The sequence below is a fragment of the Lipophrys pholis genome (genome assembly GCF_963383615.2).
Source record: "Lipophrys pholis genome assembly, chromosome: 1".
Lineage (NCBI taxonomy): Eukaryota > Metazoa > Chordata > Actinopteri > Blenniiformes > Blenniidae > Lipophrys > Lipophrys pholis.
In genome coordinates, this window is record NC_137635.1 from 17,143,781 (window position 1) to 17,158,390 (window position 14,610).

The 14,610-nt window shown below is 42.9% G+C and overlaps 1 protein-coding gene across 2 annotated transcripts in view; it reads right to left on the reverse strand.

Annotated features, from left to right (window-relative positions):
- Nucleotides 1-9,141: 9,141 nt before the first annotated feature.
- Nucleotides 9,142-14,610, reverse strand: part of pemt (phosphatidylethanolamine N-methyltransferase) — a 61,610-nt gene continuing 56,141 nt past the window's right edge. Inside the window, exon 6 of one of the 2 annotated variants that reach the window (XM_080465947.1) lies at nt 9,142-10,577. In XM_080465947.1, the coding sequence (XP_080322073.1) occupies nt 10,523-10,577 (55 nt within the window). In that variant the 3' untranslated portion in view covers nt 9,142-10,522. The remainder of the gene's footprint in view (nt 10,578-14,610) is intronic. The other variant, XM_080465946.1, reaches the window with a different exon arrangement.

The following is a 14,610-nucleotide window of genomic DNA, read 5'->3' on the forward strand; positions in this document are numbered from 1 at the left end:
GAAATCCAGAGACGAAGCTTGGTCGTATTTAAAGCGCACGGAGGATCCCGCCCACCCGTGCGCGCGTCACAGAATATTCTGCTGTATTGAGAGAGTGTGTGTGAGAGAGAGAGAGAGACCACACTCCCTCTGGTGCGTCAGTCTGTCATTTCCAACGAAGGCCGCCGAGAGTAACACAACATACTGATCCCGTGGAAAAGTGCGTTTTTCCTGCAGAATAATTACTTACAGGGTACTGTGCCGAGCAAATAAGTGACGCATCTTTCCTGCACATGTGTTTGGAAATTGATTAAACTTGATGCATATTCCCAGAATATAAAAAACAGACCGTGTTTTCTGCGGGAATCCATACTTTACGCAGGACTGTATGATGCGTTTTCTATAATTCTGTTGGACTTGCATAATGACAAACTGTGCAAAACTTCAAGATTGACCTCCTCAACTTATTTATTGACCAACTCAAATGTTTGATCTCCTGCAGTCCTCCAACGCGACCAGAAGGGGGCACTGATGCTACTGTTGTTACCTGAGTAAAAGGCAGGACAAATTACCTTGTGAGGAGGAGGAGGAGGAGGAGGAGGAGGAAGAAGATGAGCGGGTTTGTGTGTAAGCATATCTGTCCATTTGTGCAGTTTAATTTAAAGTTCCATCCAGGGTTGGTTTGTGTTTCTCTCTTCTTCTTCTTCTTCTTCTTCACCACAGCTGCTGCAAATTATTGGAAAAAAGAAAATCGACCATTTCCACCTTCATTCATCTGCATTGAACAACAACAGTCATTACTGGGGAGGAGAGAGCAGAGCGGAGGTGGTGGAGGGGGTCTGTGAGGGGCCTGCAGCAGCAGCTCATAATCCTGAATGGAGAGGAGGAGGAAGAGGAGGAAGAGGAGGGGGAGCGGTAATTGGGTTAAACCACAGGCGCAGGAGCCATCGATTCCCACCTAGTGACACACTGACACAGAATGGTGAAAATGACAAAAGATTAGCTCGAAATGTAACCGATTTCAGGTTGTTATATTCTTCCAGGAAACATCTATCTGAAGTACTTTTCGGTGAAAATGTGCTTTTACGGCATCTATCCGAAGGGTCTGAGAGTTTCCGAACCCAAACCCCCCACAATCCTCACCATTTTCTACCTTGAGTTTGAGGGTTTCAATGTATTTGTGATGTCCTTACGATGTCAATACGATTTAACATTGCGCGGCCGGTAGTTGCATAATAGGCCCTGTATATACCAAAACGCTGTTTCACGTAAACGCATCGCCTCTGGCCGATCATCCACACGGCGCTGCATTTTAAGAGCCTGAAAACGCCGCCTCGGCTTTGAGGAGGGGCAAGACGCACATTTGCGGAAAAACAATGATGTCATCTCCCCACCTCTCGACCCGATAACCCTTGCGAGCCTTTCCATGACTTCACTTAACAACAACAACAGTGGTGGACTACCTGCTCCAGGTCATGCTGCAGAGGCTGATTCTAGTCAGCTTAATACTATTCTGTCTTTTCTGTAACAGCTATAGTGCCACCTAAAGGCCTGGCATGTGTAGTACATAGTTTTTTATTTTCTTTCTCTGTCCCTTTTTCTCTACATAGTTTTGAGTTTTGGCTTGTGTGGACAGGGACTTATTGTTGGTTCTTTATTATCCAGTCTGTTGGATTGTTCCAGACAACTGTTAAACAACTTCCTTCCTTCCTTCGATTATCAGCTGTTGCCAAGAAGTTGATTTTTAGCGTGTAATTCACTTGTCCATGAGTTTGGTTGATTAAACAAAACAAAACAAAACAAAAAAAAAACACATTAGAGGCTTGTGATTTGCCTAAACCAGAAGCTGATTGGCTCAGAAGCAGCCCTTCCCCCATCCCTTGATATTTCTAAGGGATGGGATGATGGAACCTGAAGCTGCACTTTGATCATCTGAAAGAAGTCCTTTTACAGACCATGAAAAAATTAATTTCATCTGTAAATGATCGATCACATGTACTAAAATACTGCTTTTCCCCATAATCAGGCTCGGAGTGGCTAATCAGGAGGACGGGGACAATTCCCGGTGGGCCGCTATGATATTTGGGCCGCTTGGGCCGGTGTTCACATGTTTGTTTGTTTCTTTTTGGCCGGTGTTTTTTTTAATTTAATTAAAAAAAAAAAATTCACAGCACTGGGTTGATCACACCCCGTATTCCGCTCTTCCTGGGCCGCCTCCGCCTCCCTTCACTGGCAGCTGGCAACTTTTTAGAGCATTTTTAAAAAGTGATTTAGTGTCAGAAGCAGAGCCAGTGGTGATGAGGATATTGCTCCCGTCACTATGGAAGGAACAGGTGAGCTGTTGTAACAGTGTGTGAACAATCAAGCATTGCTTCCAATAGATGAGAAGTTTCTCAACAGTACATTTGTTTAAAAACATGAAATGAAAATATTTCAGTAAAATACACTGAATTACAAGGACGGTGCAATAGACTTCACATGTAAGATTAGAATTCCATAATTTTAACAGGTTGTGATCTAAAGTGGGCCGGTCTGAGGTTTGAAACTGAAACTGAGTCCCACTCCGGCCCTGCCTGTCATGACGTGTGTGAATTAGTTTTTGTCGAAATTTGTGTTGATAATCGACGGTTGTTGCTTGTTTTGTCAGCAGGGAAACTCCCTCTGATGTTTAACGCGATTTGAGACTGCTGGACGATTTATTTCAGCCTGAATCAGGTTTAGAAAGTTGACAGGAGCCGCTGTGCTTGACCTGATGTGTTTCATGACATGACCACCTGTAGGCGCATGTTGTCTTTCTGAGTCATGATCCAAAGCCCGATCCAAAGTGTGTGTGTCTTGCTCGTGCGCGTGTTTTCGGGTACAGCTGCATTGCAGAAGGAATAAATTGTTCTTGCAAGTGTGACAGTGTGTTCCTTCTCCAGTGGGCCGTCTGCAGAGATCCCCGGTAGGATAGTCAGACAGGGCGAGGACATGAAGAAGGGAAAGGAGGGAGGTTTGTTTTGCCACAGCTACGTCAAGAGGAGACTAAAAGAAGACCGAGCACGCACAGTTCAAGCCCCAACGGCGCAAAGCCGAGCGACGTCTGGAACAGCAGGAAGTACCAGGATGTGGACGACTTCGGGTTATTTAGTGACGACCAAACGCATCCACCCGTCTGTCTTCCATACCTGCTTTCTCGGAGATAAATCCTGGTGTCTGGATCATATCCCTGCCAACATCAGCGCAAAAGAAATCACTAACAAGTGTAATTATAAAACTTCATAAGGACGTTTTCCTCAGTAGCCTGGATCAGGCGACTCCAGAGCGTCCATGAATTGTTCTCTAAGCGTAAAAGAATTAAATTAGCAGCAGTAGCCAAAATGGATAGAACTAGTCAAAATGAAAAAAAAAAATGTTTTAAATAAAAAACAGCTGGAGAAAAAACTGCTAAAATAGTCCAAAGCAGCTTAAAAGGAAAGGGTAGAAAAGAAACAAAAGAAAATTGTTAAAATAGTTCAAATTGGATAAAATTGCAGAAATTATTCAAATTAAACTGAACAACAAAAACAGGCATACCAGCTAAAATAGAAAACAAAAAACAAAGGTTAAACCACTCAAACCTCTGAAATGGTTCGAAACTGCTAAAAAGGAAAAGACTCCAAGGAGTCAAATTTGCTAAAGCAGCCAAATTGTAAAATTAAAATAAGTCAATAAATCAATCAAAAGCTACAACAGCTCAAACAGACAACAAAAAGCTTAAACCACGAGAAAGGGTCTCTTCATGTCTGGGCTGAATACTGGGAAGTTGCCGCTTCTTTAAGGTTGTTTTGCAGCTTCAGAGTTCATTCGGTGGGAAATTGTAAAAATGTCAACTTTGCTCATAAATTGTTCTTATTTTCCCCCTTTCAGCAAACTTTTCTCCACAGTGACAATGTGTGTCACGCACATGAGTCGGCCCACTTAAAAAGCCTGAGTGAAGAAGCCCGGCGATGTGAGTGTCTTCTCTGTGTGAGCACCGGTTATGGCGGCCTTTCAGGAAAGCGAAGGGCCTGATGGGTAATGATGCCATGAGGAGGAGGTCCTGCGGTACTGAGTGTGAGACAAAAAAAAAAAAAAAAAACTTAAGAGATGCACCAAATTAATTTTTTTTAATCACAGAGACAAAATGCAGACTGCTTTAAATCCAACAATCATGGAGATGTGCTGAAGGTCTCCGCAGGGGATTGGAGGACGGAAGTGCACGGTGCAGTAGAATACAAAAACAGCCCTTGTATATCAGAATTAACCAAAAGGACACAAAAGAAAGGAGCCGCAAGTTTTTAACCAAAGAAACAAATTAGTGAGTTGAATAATTGATTGAGTTCATATAATATAATACGTAATAACGGGCACAAAGCTGTATGCCATGTGCCAGAGCAGAGCTCCCTAATTGTGGAAGGGTCAAAGGGAGGGCCTACCTCGATTGGGATTGGCTAAACCCCTGATGACACTATATAGGGTTTGATTTCTGATTGTCTCTTCTTTAAGCAACACACTTTTTTAAAAATCTTAACAAGCCAGAGAGAGGGAATGACAGACTTTCTTCACTTCTGGGGCACCAGTCCAGGTATGGGGACTATTAGTACTGTTGGAAAACCATTAGAAAGAGATAATAATTACAAACACTTGAAACTAGAATAAGTTAAACAGGAGTTTAGAGACATTTCACTTCACAGCATTCTAAGTTTGCGAGTTTTTCCCATATGAGAAAATGAATGAGCTCAACGAAGTCAGTTAGAGTACCTCTAATCAGTTCCAAAAGCGTTAAATCCAAAAGCTCGTGCACTTATTCTTCTACACCTCGCCCTTTTCGTGTTACTGTAGCTTCCGCTCGTCGAGATACGAGTTTGGCCGCCGCTATTTTTTCTCCAACGCATCACTGCGGCGCAAAACCTAGAGAAATGCCAGATGGCTGAAGCAATGAAAGAACAAGCTTTCATTTTTATCCAAGGACGAGTTCGAACAAAGCCGAGTGAAGGCGTTGGGAACTGCAAGCGGAGCTTCTTTTGAAGAAATTTCGAGAGGGAAGAATGTGGCGGCAGACGGAGTCCGTTTGTTGCCGCCGTGACACTGACCTACTTCTGAATGTGAGAGAAAACGGCTTTTTTTTTGGGGGGGGGGCTGGCGGGGGGGGGGGGGGGGGGGTCATCACAATTCTGGGAAAGCGAATATTATGTAGTCAATTGGGGACGACAGACGGAACGTTTCATGGTGGTTGTACGGATTAAAAGTGAAGAGGAGTTCAAGTCCTGTCAATAAGATGCAGTGGGACACTGTCTTATCAATCGTCCACACAACGCACGATCAGGCAGTTTAATTTGTGCGTACGGTGGTTAGATTGCAGCGGAATTGGATTCTCTGCACGTCGGTTTGTACTGCTCGGACACTATATGCAGCTTTGATCGGCACGCCACGTCGCCACTGTATCCTGCGATTGCTCGGGAAGTTTATCACCTCCTTTCACGTTCCCGTCTCCAATCAAGTAAACTCCTCCAAACCCAGTTTTGGGGAGGACGCGACAGATTTGGACCATCTCCGATGCACACTTTAAATTTTTCTCTTCTCAGATCAATCAGGCTGCGGAGGCGCCTTCAAGCCCGTCTGCAACCGAGAGGGCTCGAGACCCGCTTTGTAAAATCGCTGCTGCTGACTATCAGTGTGGATAAAGCCGAGAGCGAAAATGCAAAGAGGAGGCGACGCCGGTTGAGACCCGGAGTCAGGAAAAGTGTGAGGCTCCTCACGCCGGTCGGACGCGTTCTCCACAGGGACCAATCAGCATCTTGACTGCAGAAACTGAGCAGTTTATCGTGTTGATCTTCATTGGGTTTGACCTCTTTAAGCTTTTCTTTGAAGCCAGCATGAAAAGAAACTGTTGTGTAATGTCCAATATATATATATATATATATATATATATTTATTTATTTATTATTTTTTCTCCGGCTTTCCCCGACCGTCCAATCACATGAGCCTGCTGTCTGACAAAAATCACCCCGTACTTTTCCCGGATAAAAGATGTGTTGTCACACTTTCAATGCGGGCCCAGAGGAGAGCAATCACCGACTGGCAGCAGTTTGATCTGTTTTCAGGGACCGCGGCTTTTCTACGAAGCGCGGTGGCGACACAACACGAGCATCACGACTTTGCCGGTCGTCGAACACACGACCGTTAGCCGGTCACAGCGAGCACCGATTGCCGAATCGCTCACACACGACGTGCCCAGTAGAAGCGTCAACGTAAATATGAAGGGGGTAGGGTAAAAATGATTGCGTCGACCGTCACGTCTTAATTTTTTTCTCTACACTCGAGCTTGTGGCGGAGGAGAAAAGGGATGATCAATAACAAATAAGCAAAATGTGCGATTCATCACAGATTTGTGATAAAAAAAAAAAAGAAAAGTTTTTTGATAATAGATTCTGATAAGAAAATTGAATTTGATACATATTTTATAAATCTCTTAAACATTTTGGCTCGAAACGAGAAGAGGAAGTCAGCAGTGACGTAAAACCAGCTAACGCGTCAGCAACCAAGACACACACAAAAGAAAAAAAAAAAAGCTGAGTTTGCACTTTTTTGGGGACCATTTCCAGGTGCGTCCTCGCAACTCTGTGTATTGTGTCAGGACTGTAGGTCTTTGAAGTACGCGCGCAAACCCGAACAACATCGTTTTAATGTTTTCTTTTACTGCCTTGTGATTGCCCGATTGTTTTGACGAGGCCGCAAGGTTTGACCTGAGCTCACCCGACCTTCGAATGTAGTGGCAATGATGAACGTGCACGGCCAGTGCTCTTGAGTTACTCGAATGGCTTCCTTTTCCCTGCCTCTGTGATGCCTTATGCACTAACTTGGCATCACTGGAGTCTGTAACGCTCTCGGTTAATTCAGAATACCGTATATGTGGAAGTTCAAGTCTCGGGGGGGCCTGTTGAAATAACACGTTTACAGGTTGTTTCAATGAAAAGTGATTTCATCCACTGGATTATTGCAGTTATAGAAAGTTTGGTTCTTCCTAAGAAGTTTTCAAACCTCACAACGCAAGTCATTTTTATATCCTTCTGCTCGATAAATAGCGGATTGCAGAAATAGTAGACTAAAAATAAGGTCTGATTAGACGCATGAGAAAGCGGATAATGAAGGTGAATTATTCCTGAAAGGCCCGTACGTGTGTCGCACAGACTTTAGTGGACGCTTCCAATAAAGCGTAATGTTACAAGCGTTAAAATAAAACAGGCTGCCACTGTCGGGAACATCAGGAGACTTTTTCAGCATCCAATTGCCACCTAATTTAAAGTTTGTCTGCCGATTATTCGGTGAGATGGCTCAGTTCTTGCAGGGATATTTTCTATATATTGATAATGGAGAAACAGAGCGAGAATGCACAGGTTTAAAAAACAAAATCAAAACGGCCTCCCCTCAATGCAGAGCTTTCGTTCATCATAACCTCAGAAGATCTGTTGCGTTTGTTGATTCGGTTCAACCAACCTGCTGTAATCATGGAAGAGAAGATGGGCTGTCCTAATTCTCCATGTAAAAGAAGAATACATGTTCACCAAGTGCTTCCTTCATAACTGCCTGTAAATGGCAGATGTGCCTAATCTTACCTAAAGTGCTTCCATTAGTGGTTTGCATTTCTTTTTGACACCCTGACTCACTTTTCTATAAAATTTTGAAAAGGATCCCACGGCCGTTAAGGACATCGCCAGTGCATAATGGTACCTACATATGCATAATGGTACCCACATTTCATATAATCAACGCCGTAATTCGTAATTTGTCCTCGTGACAAAGGTAGTACTTCAGTTCATCTCAAGAACATTTCATGACGTAAAAGAGTATAAAGTAGATTTATTTTTAGATAAGTGCTCTTTTTTTTTTTTTAAATCACATTTATACAGTATAGGGTGATGGCTTCTGTAGAAAGGTGGTCGTGACGGTAAACACAGATTTCCCCCCCAAAAAGTTTGGAGACTATTGTATTGTTTAGACTTTAAGTCAAAGAGGCATCATGAAGAGGAAAAAAAATATTTGAGTCGCTCTAATTTTTCCATACCCAGATGGTAGATACCGGTATTCCCTCCCATGTCCAGCTTGACAAAATAAATAAATAAATGAACATATACTGCAGAAAATATGCCTTTTTTTTTTTTTTTTTGTCAATGAAAAGGCAGGAAAATCTATGTAATTGTGACTCAGGTTTAGGAGACTTTAAATTTTTGGGTAAAAAACAAAAAAAAGTATTTTAGCGTCATAAAGGGAAACCAAAAATTCAAAAAGACAGAGACACTGAAGTGCCGAAGCACAGGAAGGCAGAGACACAGAAACGTAGACGGACCAACAAGCAGAACACACACACGAAAAGCCCATTTTAAACCGGAGCCACCAGGTGAAGACAATCACACACTCAGGCTCAGGTGAAAGACATCAGGGCGCAGGAATCAGACACGAGGAGGGAAAGTCAAAGAGCCCGAATTAGTCAGAATCTCACAAAAACAAAATCCCAGGACACAAACATGACTCATGGTAGTCACTAAATGCAAATTCATTTCTTCTTCCAAAGTGATAAACATGAGAAAACATTGAGCTCCAGCGCTGAATGGTGTTTTGTCTTTCTGATTTGAATTAATTTTTATCTTGCTTGCAGTAAAATATGGCAGTAATCGAGGTTTTTCTGTCTTGACTTTATTGCATTATACAGCGACATCAAGTAGTCCCAGATGGCACATGATGGGAGTTTAAAAAAAAAAAAAAATATATATATATATATATATATAAGCTGCTTGTAAAAATGTTGCCTGACCAAGCAAACAACTAAAAACTTATGTGGCTTATAGTCCAGACAATACGATAAATCAAATGTGCAACAAAAAAAAGATTACAATTGTTGTAAATCTCGGGAGTTTTTGAAAGGTCCTCTTAAATTTCAAAAGATGGCATTTTTAATGGTGATTAATGCGACTGTCACAACAATAAGTAAGTGCTTTATATTGTGCTTTATTCGTCATGCAAGCTTGGGTGGAATTGGAAAAGGAGCATCGACAGTAGATTAATGTACATTTAAAGGAAAAATGATCAATTCTGGGAAACGCATATGTGAATATTCAAACATTGATATAGCTCATGATATGGGGGGGAAATAAAGATGACAAGCTGGTTTTCAATGAATTTATTTTGAATTACATAAAAAGGTACAAAAGAGCACAGGGATGGAATGTTTTTTTTTTTTTTTAGACACAACAAAAGGAGACGGTAAAAACTTGATCACAAAGTTTTCCTGAGGTAATTAATGTCAGTCGATTCTTTTCCAAATCGTTTGGTTTCTATCGGGATGTTCTGCTAATTACCGCCTATACTGAGATACTTATAGAATGAATGAACCCCTGAAGTTATCATGTCATGTACTTCACGGTGCAAATCAAAGATTCTGATCTACTAAAGGACGTGTGTATAAAACAGGATGTTGGACACAAACAAACTGCGGATCTAATATATCCACTAACACACAATATGGAGTATCAGACCACGCTACAATACTGGTTGGCGTTTTGGAAATGTTTGTGTTGTTGATGATTCTGTGTGTGTTTGAGAAGAAGGCGCAAATCTGCTCCTGTCAATGAGTTAAAAGACATTCCCTCAGCTGGCCCCCCCCCTCCACTTTTATTTGCAGACGTTCATTATAAAGCATTTTCTCCGTTTTGACCCACTTCGGGTATTTTATTTCCGCCGTTCAGCTCTTTTAACGTCGTCCATGTTGTGTTTCCCTGTCTTTCCTCCCAAATTCAGATATAGGACTTGTTTACGCGACCGGAAAACTTCAGCTGCGTTCCAGGTGTCCGTTTCCACGACAACGGTGGCCCGGAGCCACTGAAAATGCGAAACGCCCCGACTCCGTGTCCGTGGAAACGGGGGAGAACGTTTCTAAACGGCTGCTACTGCTCAGCGCTCCATGGAAACGATACCAATTCCATCAAATGGTTCCTGCACGAGCGGCACTCAAACTAAAAGTGCAATTTAGCATGCATTATACAAAGACCTTAGTAAATCAGGGCAGTAGACTTTAAATGGTTCATGCATTCCTTTTCCTTATCTAAGCAGGTTCTATCGTCACCCGCAACACAGATCGACATGTTTCACCTGATTCACAACACTGTCCCAATCACACTTTATCAAATCAAGGAATCAGTGTTTGCCCACTTCATTCAACTTTATTTTCACTTATGCAACTATACTCAACTGGAGAAATTTGAAGGTACCTAATCGAGTGTCATTCCAAACAACTTCGTGGGATTCGTAGTATAGTGAGGTACGTAGCAGTCTTGTGGGTCAGAATCCAGAAATGGCTCCGTGTGTCGTCCCCAATCATCAAAACACTCGTGACACTAGTGTGAAGATGTCTTCCGTCTCCGTCTGATGTTGATCCACCAAGTCGTTCGCTCAGTCCGTCCATCGTTCCGTCTGTCCGCTTGTCAGGATGGGAATCCCGAGCCGGTCCCAGGAACAGGAAGCATCTGGGAGGAGGAGGAGGCGGCGATCACTCGTGCTTGCGCCGCTGACTCCTCTGCTGATAGATCTGCTCGGTGAACGGTCTGCAAATACAGAAGAACAAACAAGTCATGGGACAATAAATCAGCGGCCGGAGCGCCGTACCAGTCCGTGCCAGGAGCGCATGGGTCTGCTCAGCCAACCTTGTGTTTCCACATGTTTCTCCGGTCGGCTGCACATGAACGTGCAAACAGTTCTGAGCTCTCATAGAGGAAGCATCTCTGGCAGCGAGCAGCACCTCTGTTCCAGGAATGTCACTGAGGGATATCGAAAATGACTGCCCTGATCGAGTAGGTGTTAGAGCGTTTTTCTGCTTCTGTTGGATGCTAATGAGCTTTTTTTTTTTTTATTTTATCGTAGCGATAAGTACCTCACGCTAAATGCTAACTATACTATAGTAGACCATCAAATGCATTTTTACATTACATTTCCACAACTGAACCCAACAAACTCCCACTGTTTCAATACTGTAACCCTGGCAACAAGCGTATTATACACCCCAATGGGGACTTTTTCAGGATTTCAAAATAGCAACTATATGTTTTGAGGAGTTTAACAAACAAGAAATTGGCAGATACATTTTGACTCCAAACTCAACAATTTAATAGTAGTTTCTCGATGACCAATTTTAACTCGAAACTAGTGGTAGGACCATTTTGATAGTTTAGAGGGGATTGTAGTAGATGACTGAATCAATAAAACCTTAAGCCTGGCGATGATAATGATTTGAATTGCTTCAGCTGTATGCAAATTCTTTGTGCACACCGTTCTTATTCCGGCCATCATTTTTTCAAACGGAACCCCTCCATCAGTCTCATCTGTTTCATGCATCCCACTCATTAGCGTGCTTCCATATTCGCCCTTTTAGACGCGGCGCTTTGTTGTCTGACGTTCATGGTGGTGACACATCTGTATGATCGGAAAGGAATGGCACGCAGGTAAAATAAAACATGATTAAATGCATTGTTTCGTTGGCAATCTGTCTTATGTAAGGAACAATTTGAGACGAATCATTAAACAAACAGTAGCAACTCTTAACAAGTACACTGTAACCACGGCAACAAGAAAGTTGAATGTAAAGTTGGAATCCAAACGGCAGTTGTGTGATCAAACAGAAACCATATATAATGCCGATGTGTGTATATTTCCTCAACCCAATCCAAACTGTGACCCAGAATTTCCTTTTTTCTTCTCTCCCTCAATTGACAACCGAATTCCAACTTTGCGATTCCAATGAGATAATGTGTCTCTTACGTTGTAACGGCAGCAACAAGAAAGTGGCGTGTAAAATTTCACAACTCCAAAAAAAAGAGCAGTTTTCATTTAAGTCTATGATTATGGTAAAAGCGTTTCCCACTTTAATCAATTTTAAGCTATATCTAAATTTGCTCAATTATACGGAATTCCCACTAAAACGTCAAATCACCAACAGTGGATATAAATAGATCCGTCCTCAGAAGAATAGAAACAGCTGTTTTAAGCTCGGTGTCATCTCTCACTGACGTCCCTTTGTATCACAGGAGAGGCAAAAAAAAAAGAAAAAAGAAAGAAGCTGCAGGGCGTCGTCGGATCTCTCCCAGCATCTGTTTTCTTTCACCGCATGGTTTCCTGCATCCATCCCGTCTGCGCTTTGCCTCCCCTCCATTCGAGGCGCTGAGTGAGGTCACATCCCTGCAGCACACACTTTACCTAAATGGGATGATTGAGAATCTCAGCCAGAGGGGGAGGATAAATATAGCGTACGGATCTGATCCCAGTCGCAGCGTGGGGTAAAAACCGGCACCTGTCGTGGCTTTGGGCCGATCGACACAAAGGCGGGGTCGCCGCTGGTGGCGACAAGCACACCTGCGCTTACGACCATGGCTTGTGCCTTGGACATTTAAGTTTCTTTCAACACATCAGCTGACTCTTTTTCACTTTGCAGGACAAGTGAGGCCACTGTGCACGGCCCAACTTGAAAAAGATCCCTGCATCTTTTCCCTCCATGACCGGATGACTTCTGCAGCAGCGTCTTGTTCGCTTGGGAAGAAGTGAAGTGAAGAGGCTGATTAAACTGGGAGAAGCACCTCAACTCCTGCTGGGAAGATAAGAGCGTGAAGAGCACGCGCCAATGCACAGAAGGCCACTGATGAGTAAGTCGGGCAGCCGCTTTGAGGTTCAGCTCAGTCGCATCTGCGACGGTGGTGGGCCGTTGGTTTATTTCCATGCGTTTGTGGTTGCAAACGTGTGCACCGCACAGACATTCAGAGACGAGGTCACTTTGACCAGTCTGCAAGGCCTCGTGATCGCCAAAGACATTCGTAGAAAGACGAGGCAGCGAGGGTTTGACCGCCATGTGTGATGAAGGTGCCTGGAAAAGTTTCACCCTGTTAGGTTGGTCCCCCTTCGCCCGTCCAAAGAATACTCTGGCGAAGTAATGCGGATGACGTACCCAAGGAAAGCAGCGGCACCAACAAGAGCGACAGATTTAGAGCAATATATCACGGCGCTACTCAAGGGGGGTGTGGGCGTTTGCGGGGCAATCGTGTGAAGCACTCAAGACCGATGGGAAGCGAACTAGTCAAGTGACGTGCTCCCATTCCACCTGTGTGACGACCTGCTTTGCATCAGCGTGTGGGCCACAGATGGAGAGTAGATGAGCTCTCGATATAGAAGGAATTACTGTTTGAAACAATTGTAGAAAGTCGACCACAAGAGGCCATCGAGAATCTGTTACCTTTTGTTTCACCATTCGTCCATGAATGGATAAATTCCTTCTGAATAGTTTAAAAAGACAAGACATCTTTGAGAGACTGTCGAGCAAAACAAGAGCAGAAGCTCGTTTTGATCTTGATTTTCAGTATAAATACAGGTGGTGAAGAGAGTCACATGATCCTGCAGTCTTTTTTGGGTTTTGAGCAGGAGGTGTCAGGAAAATTGAGCACAGAGAGAACTGGCTTGGGGCGGCCAAGCGTTTACAGCAGCGCCACTTTTTGATCCTTCGATGTCGCCTCTTCCTCTCAATGTGAAGCAGAATTCAACAAGCGTTGGGTTGTTCCCCCTCTAGCAGGGAGCATGAGCTCCAACGGGGGGGGGCTACTGAAGCTCCGGTTACTCAACAATGTTTCAAGTGAAAAAAGCATCATTTTTTGGGCGTTTTGGTTTCAGAAAGCTTTCACGGTCACACTGCGATGTTGTGAAAACAATGTCTTTCTACACTCTGCAGTGACTTGCCACAATAAAACTACTAACTCCCAGGAGAACGTGGACCGGGAGTCATGACCCTCTGGAGGAAACATTGTTCTTAGTGTCCATCTACTCGCGCAAGTGCAGAAGAATTATTCACCATGTGCGCAATAGGCTCGTCCAAAATCTAGGAAAAAAAAGTTGCTAATATTGATTGAATTTATTCCTTCTGCCATTGTGATGATATGTGTGAAATCGCAGGTCATTTTTTTTCAGATTGAGAGGTGGCTCATCACTCATGAAGTTTGATCTATTATCACATAATTTGCCCACTTCGCGATACTTCTAAACGTACAAATGTGATCTGTAAATGCTGTAAAGACACTGTATGACTCATATTTACAGCAATTTGATTACAAAAGTATGCATTTCGGGCAGAGGAGAAAATAATTTCATAGACAACAAAGGAGCATTGTACTCTGACCAAGCTGCAATGTATTTCCTAAGTCAGCTGTTGTTGTTAAGATGTTTCATTAGGAAATTAAATGTTTTTTGCGACGAAAGCTGTCTTTTTTTTTTTTTTTCAAAAAAATCTATCAAAATGTGGTCACATTTTCATGATCCACCTCTTAATATTATTTAATTGAAAAAAATATTTTCGGATGTTGAAGGGTACCATCAATGATATACTGAGTTTCTTTTGGGCCACCCTAATTCAAAGTAGCAGTGTTTCAGACAAAACTGCGTTTCCCCTGTTTCCATTTGTATGTCACTGACAATACATTTTTATGTCTTCTTAGTATTTGAAAGCTACATTAGGATCGTGTTTTTTGTAGATGAAGTTGTTTGTTTCTTGACAGATTTGAGAAAAGACCTCGTTTGAGACGTATAAGAAGTGGGATAAAACATCCT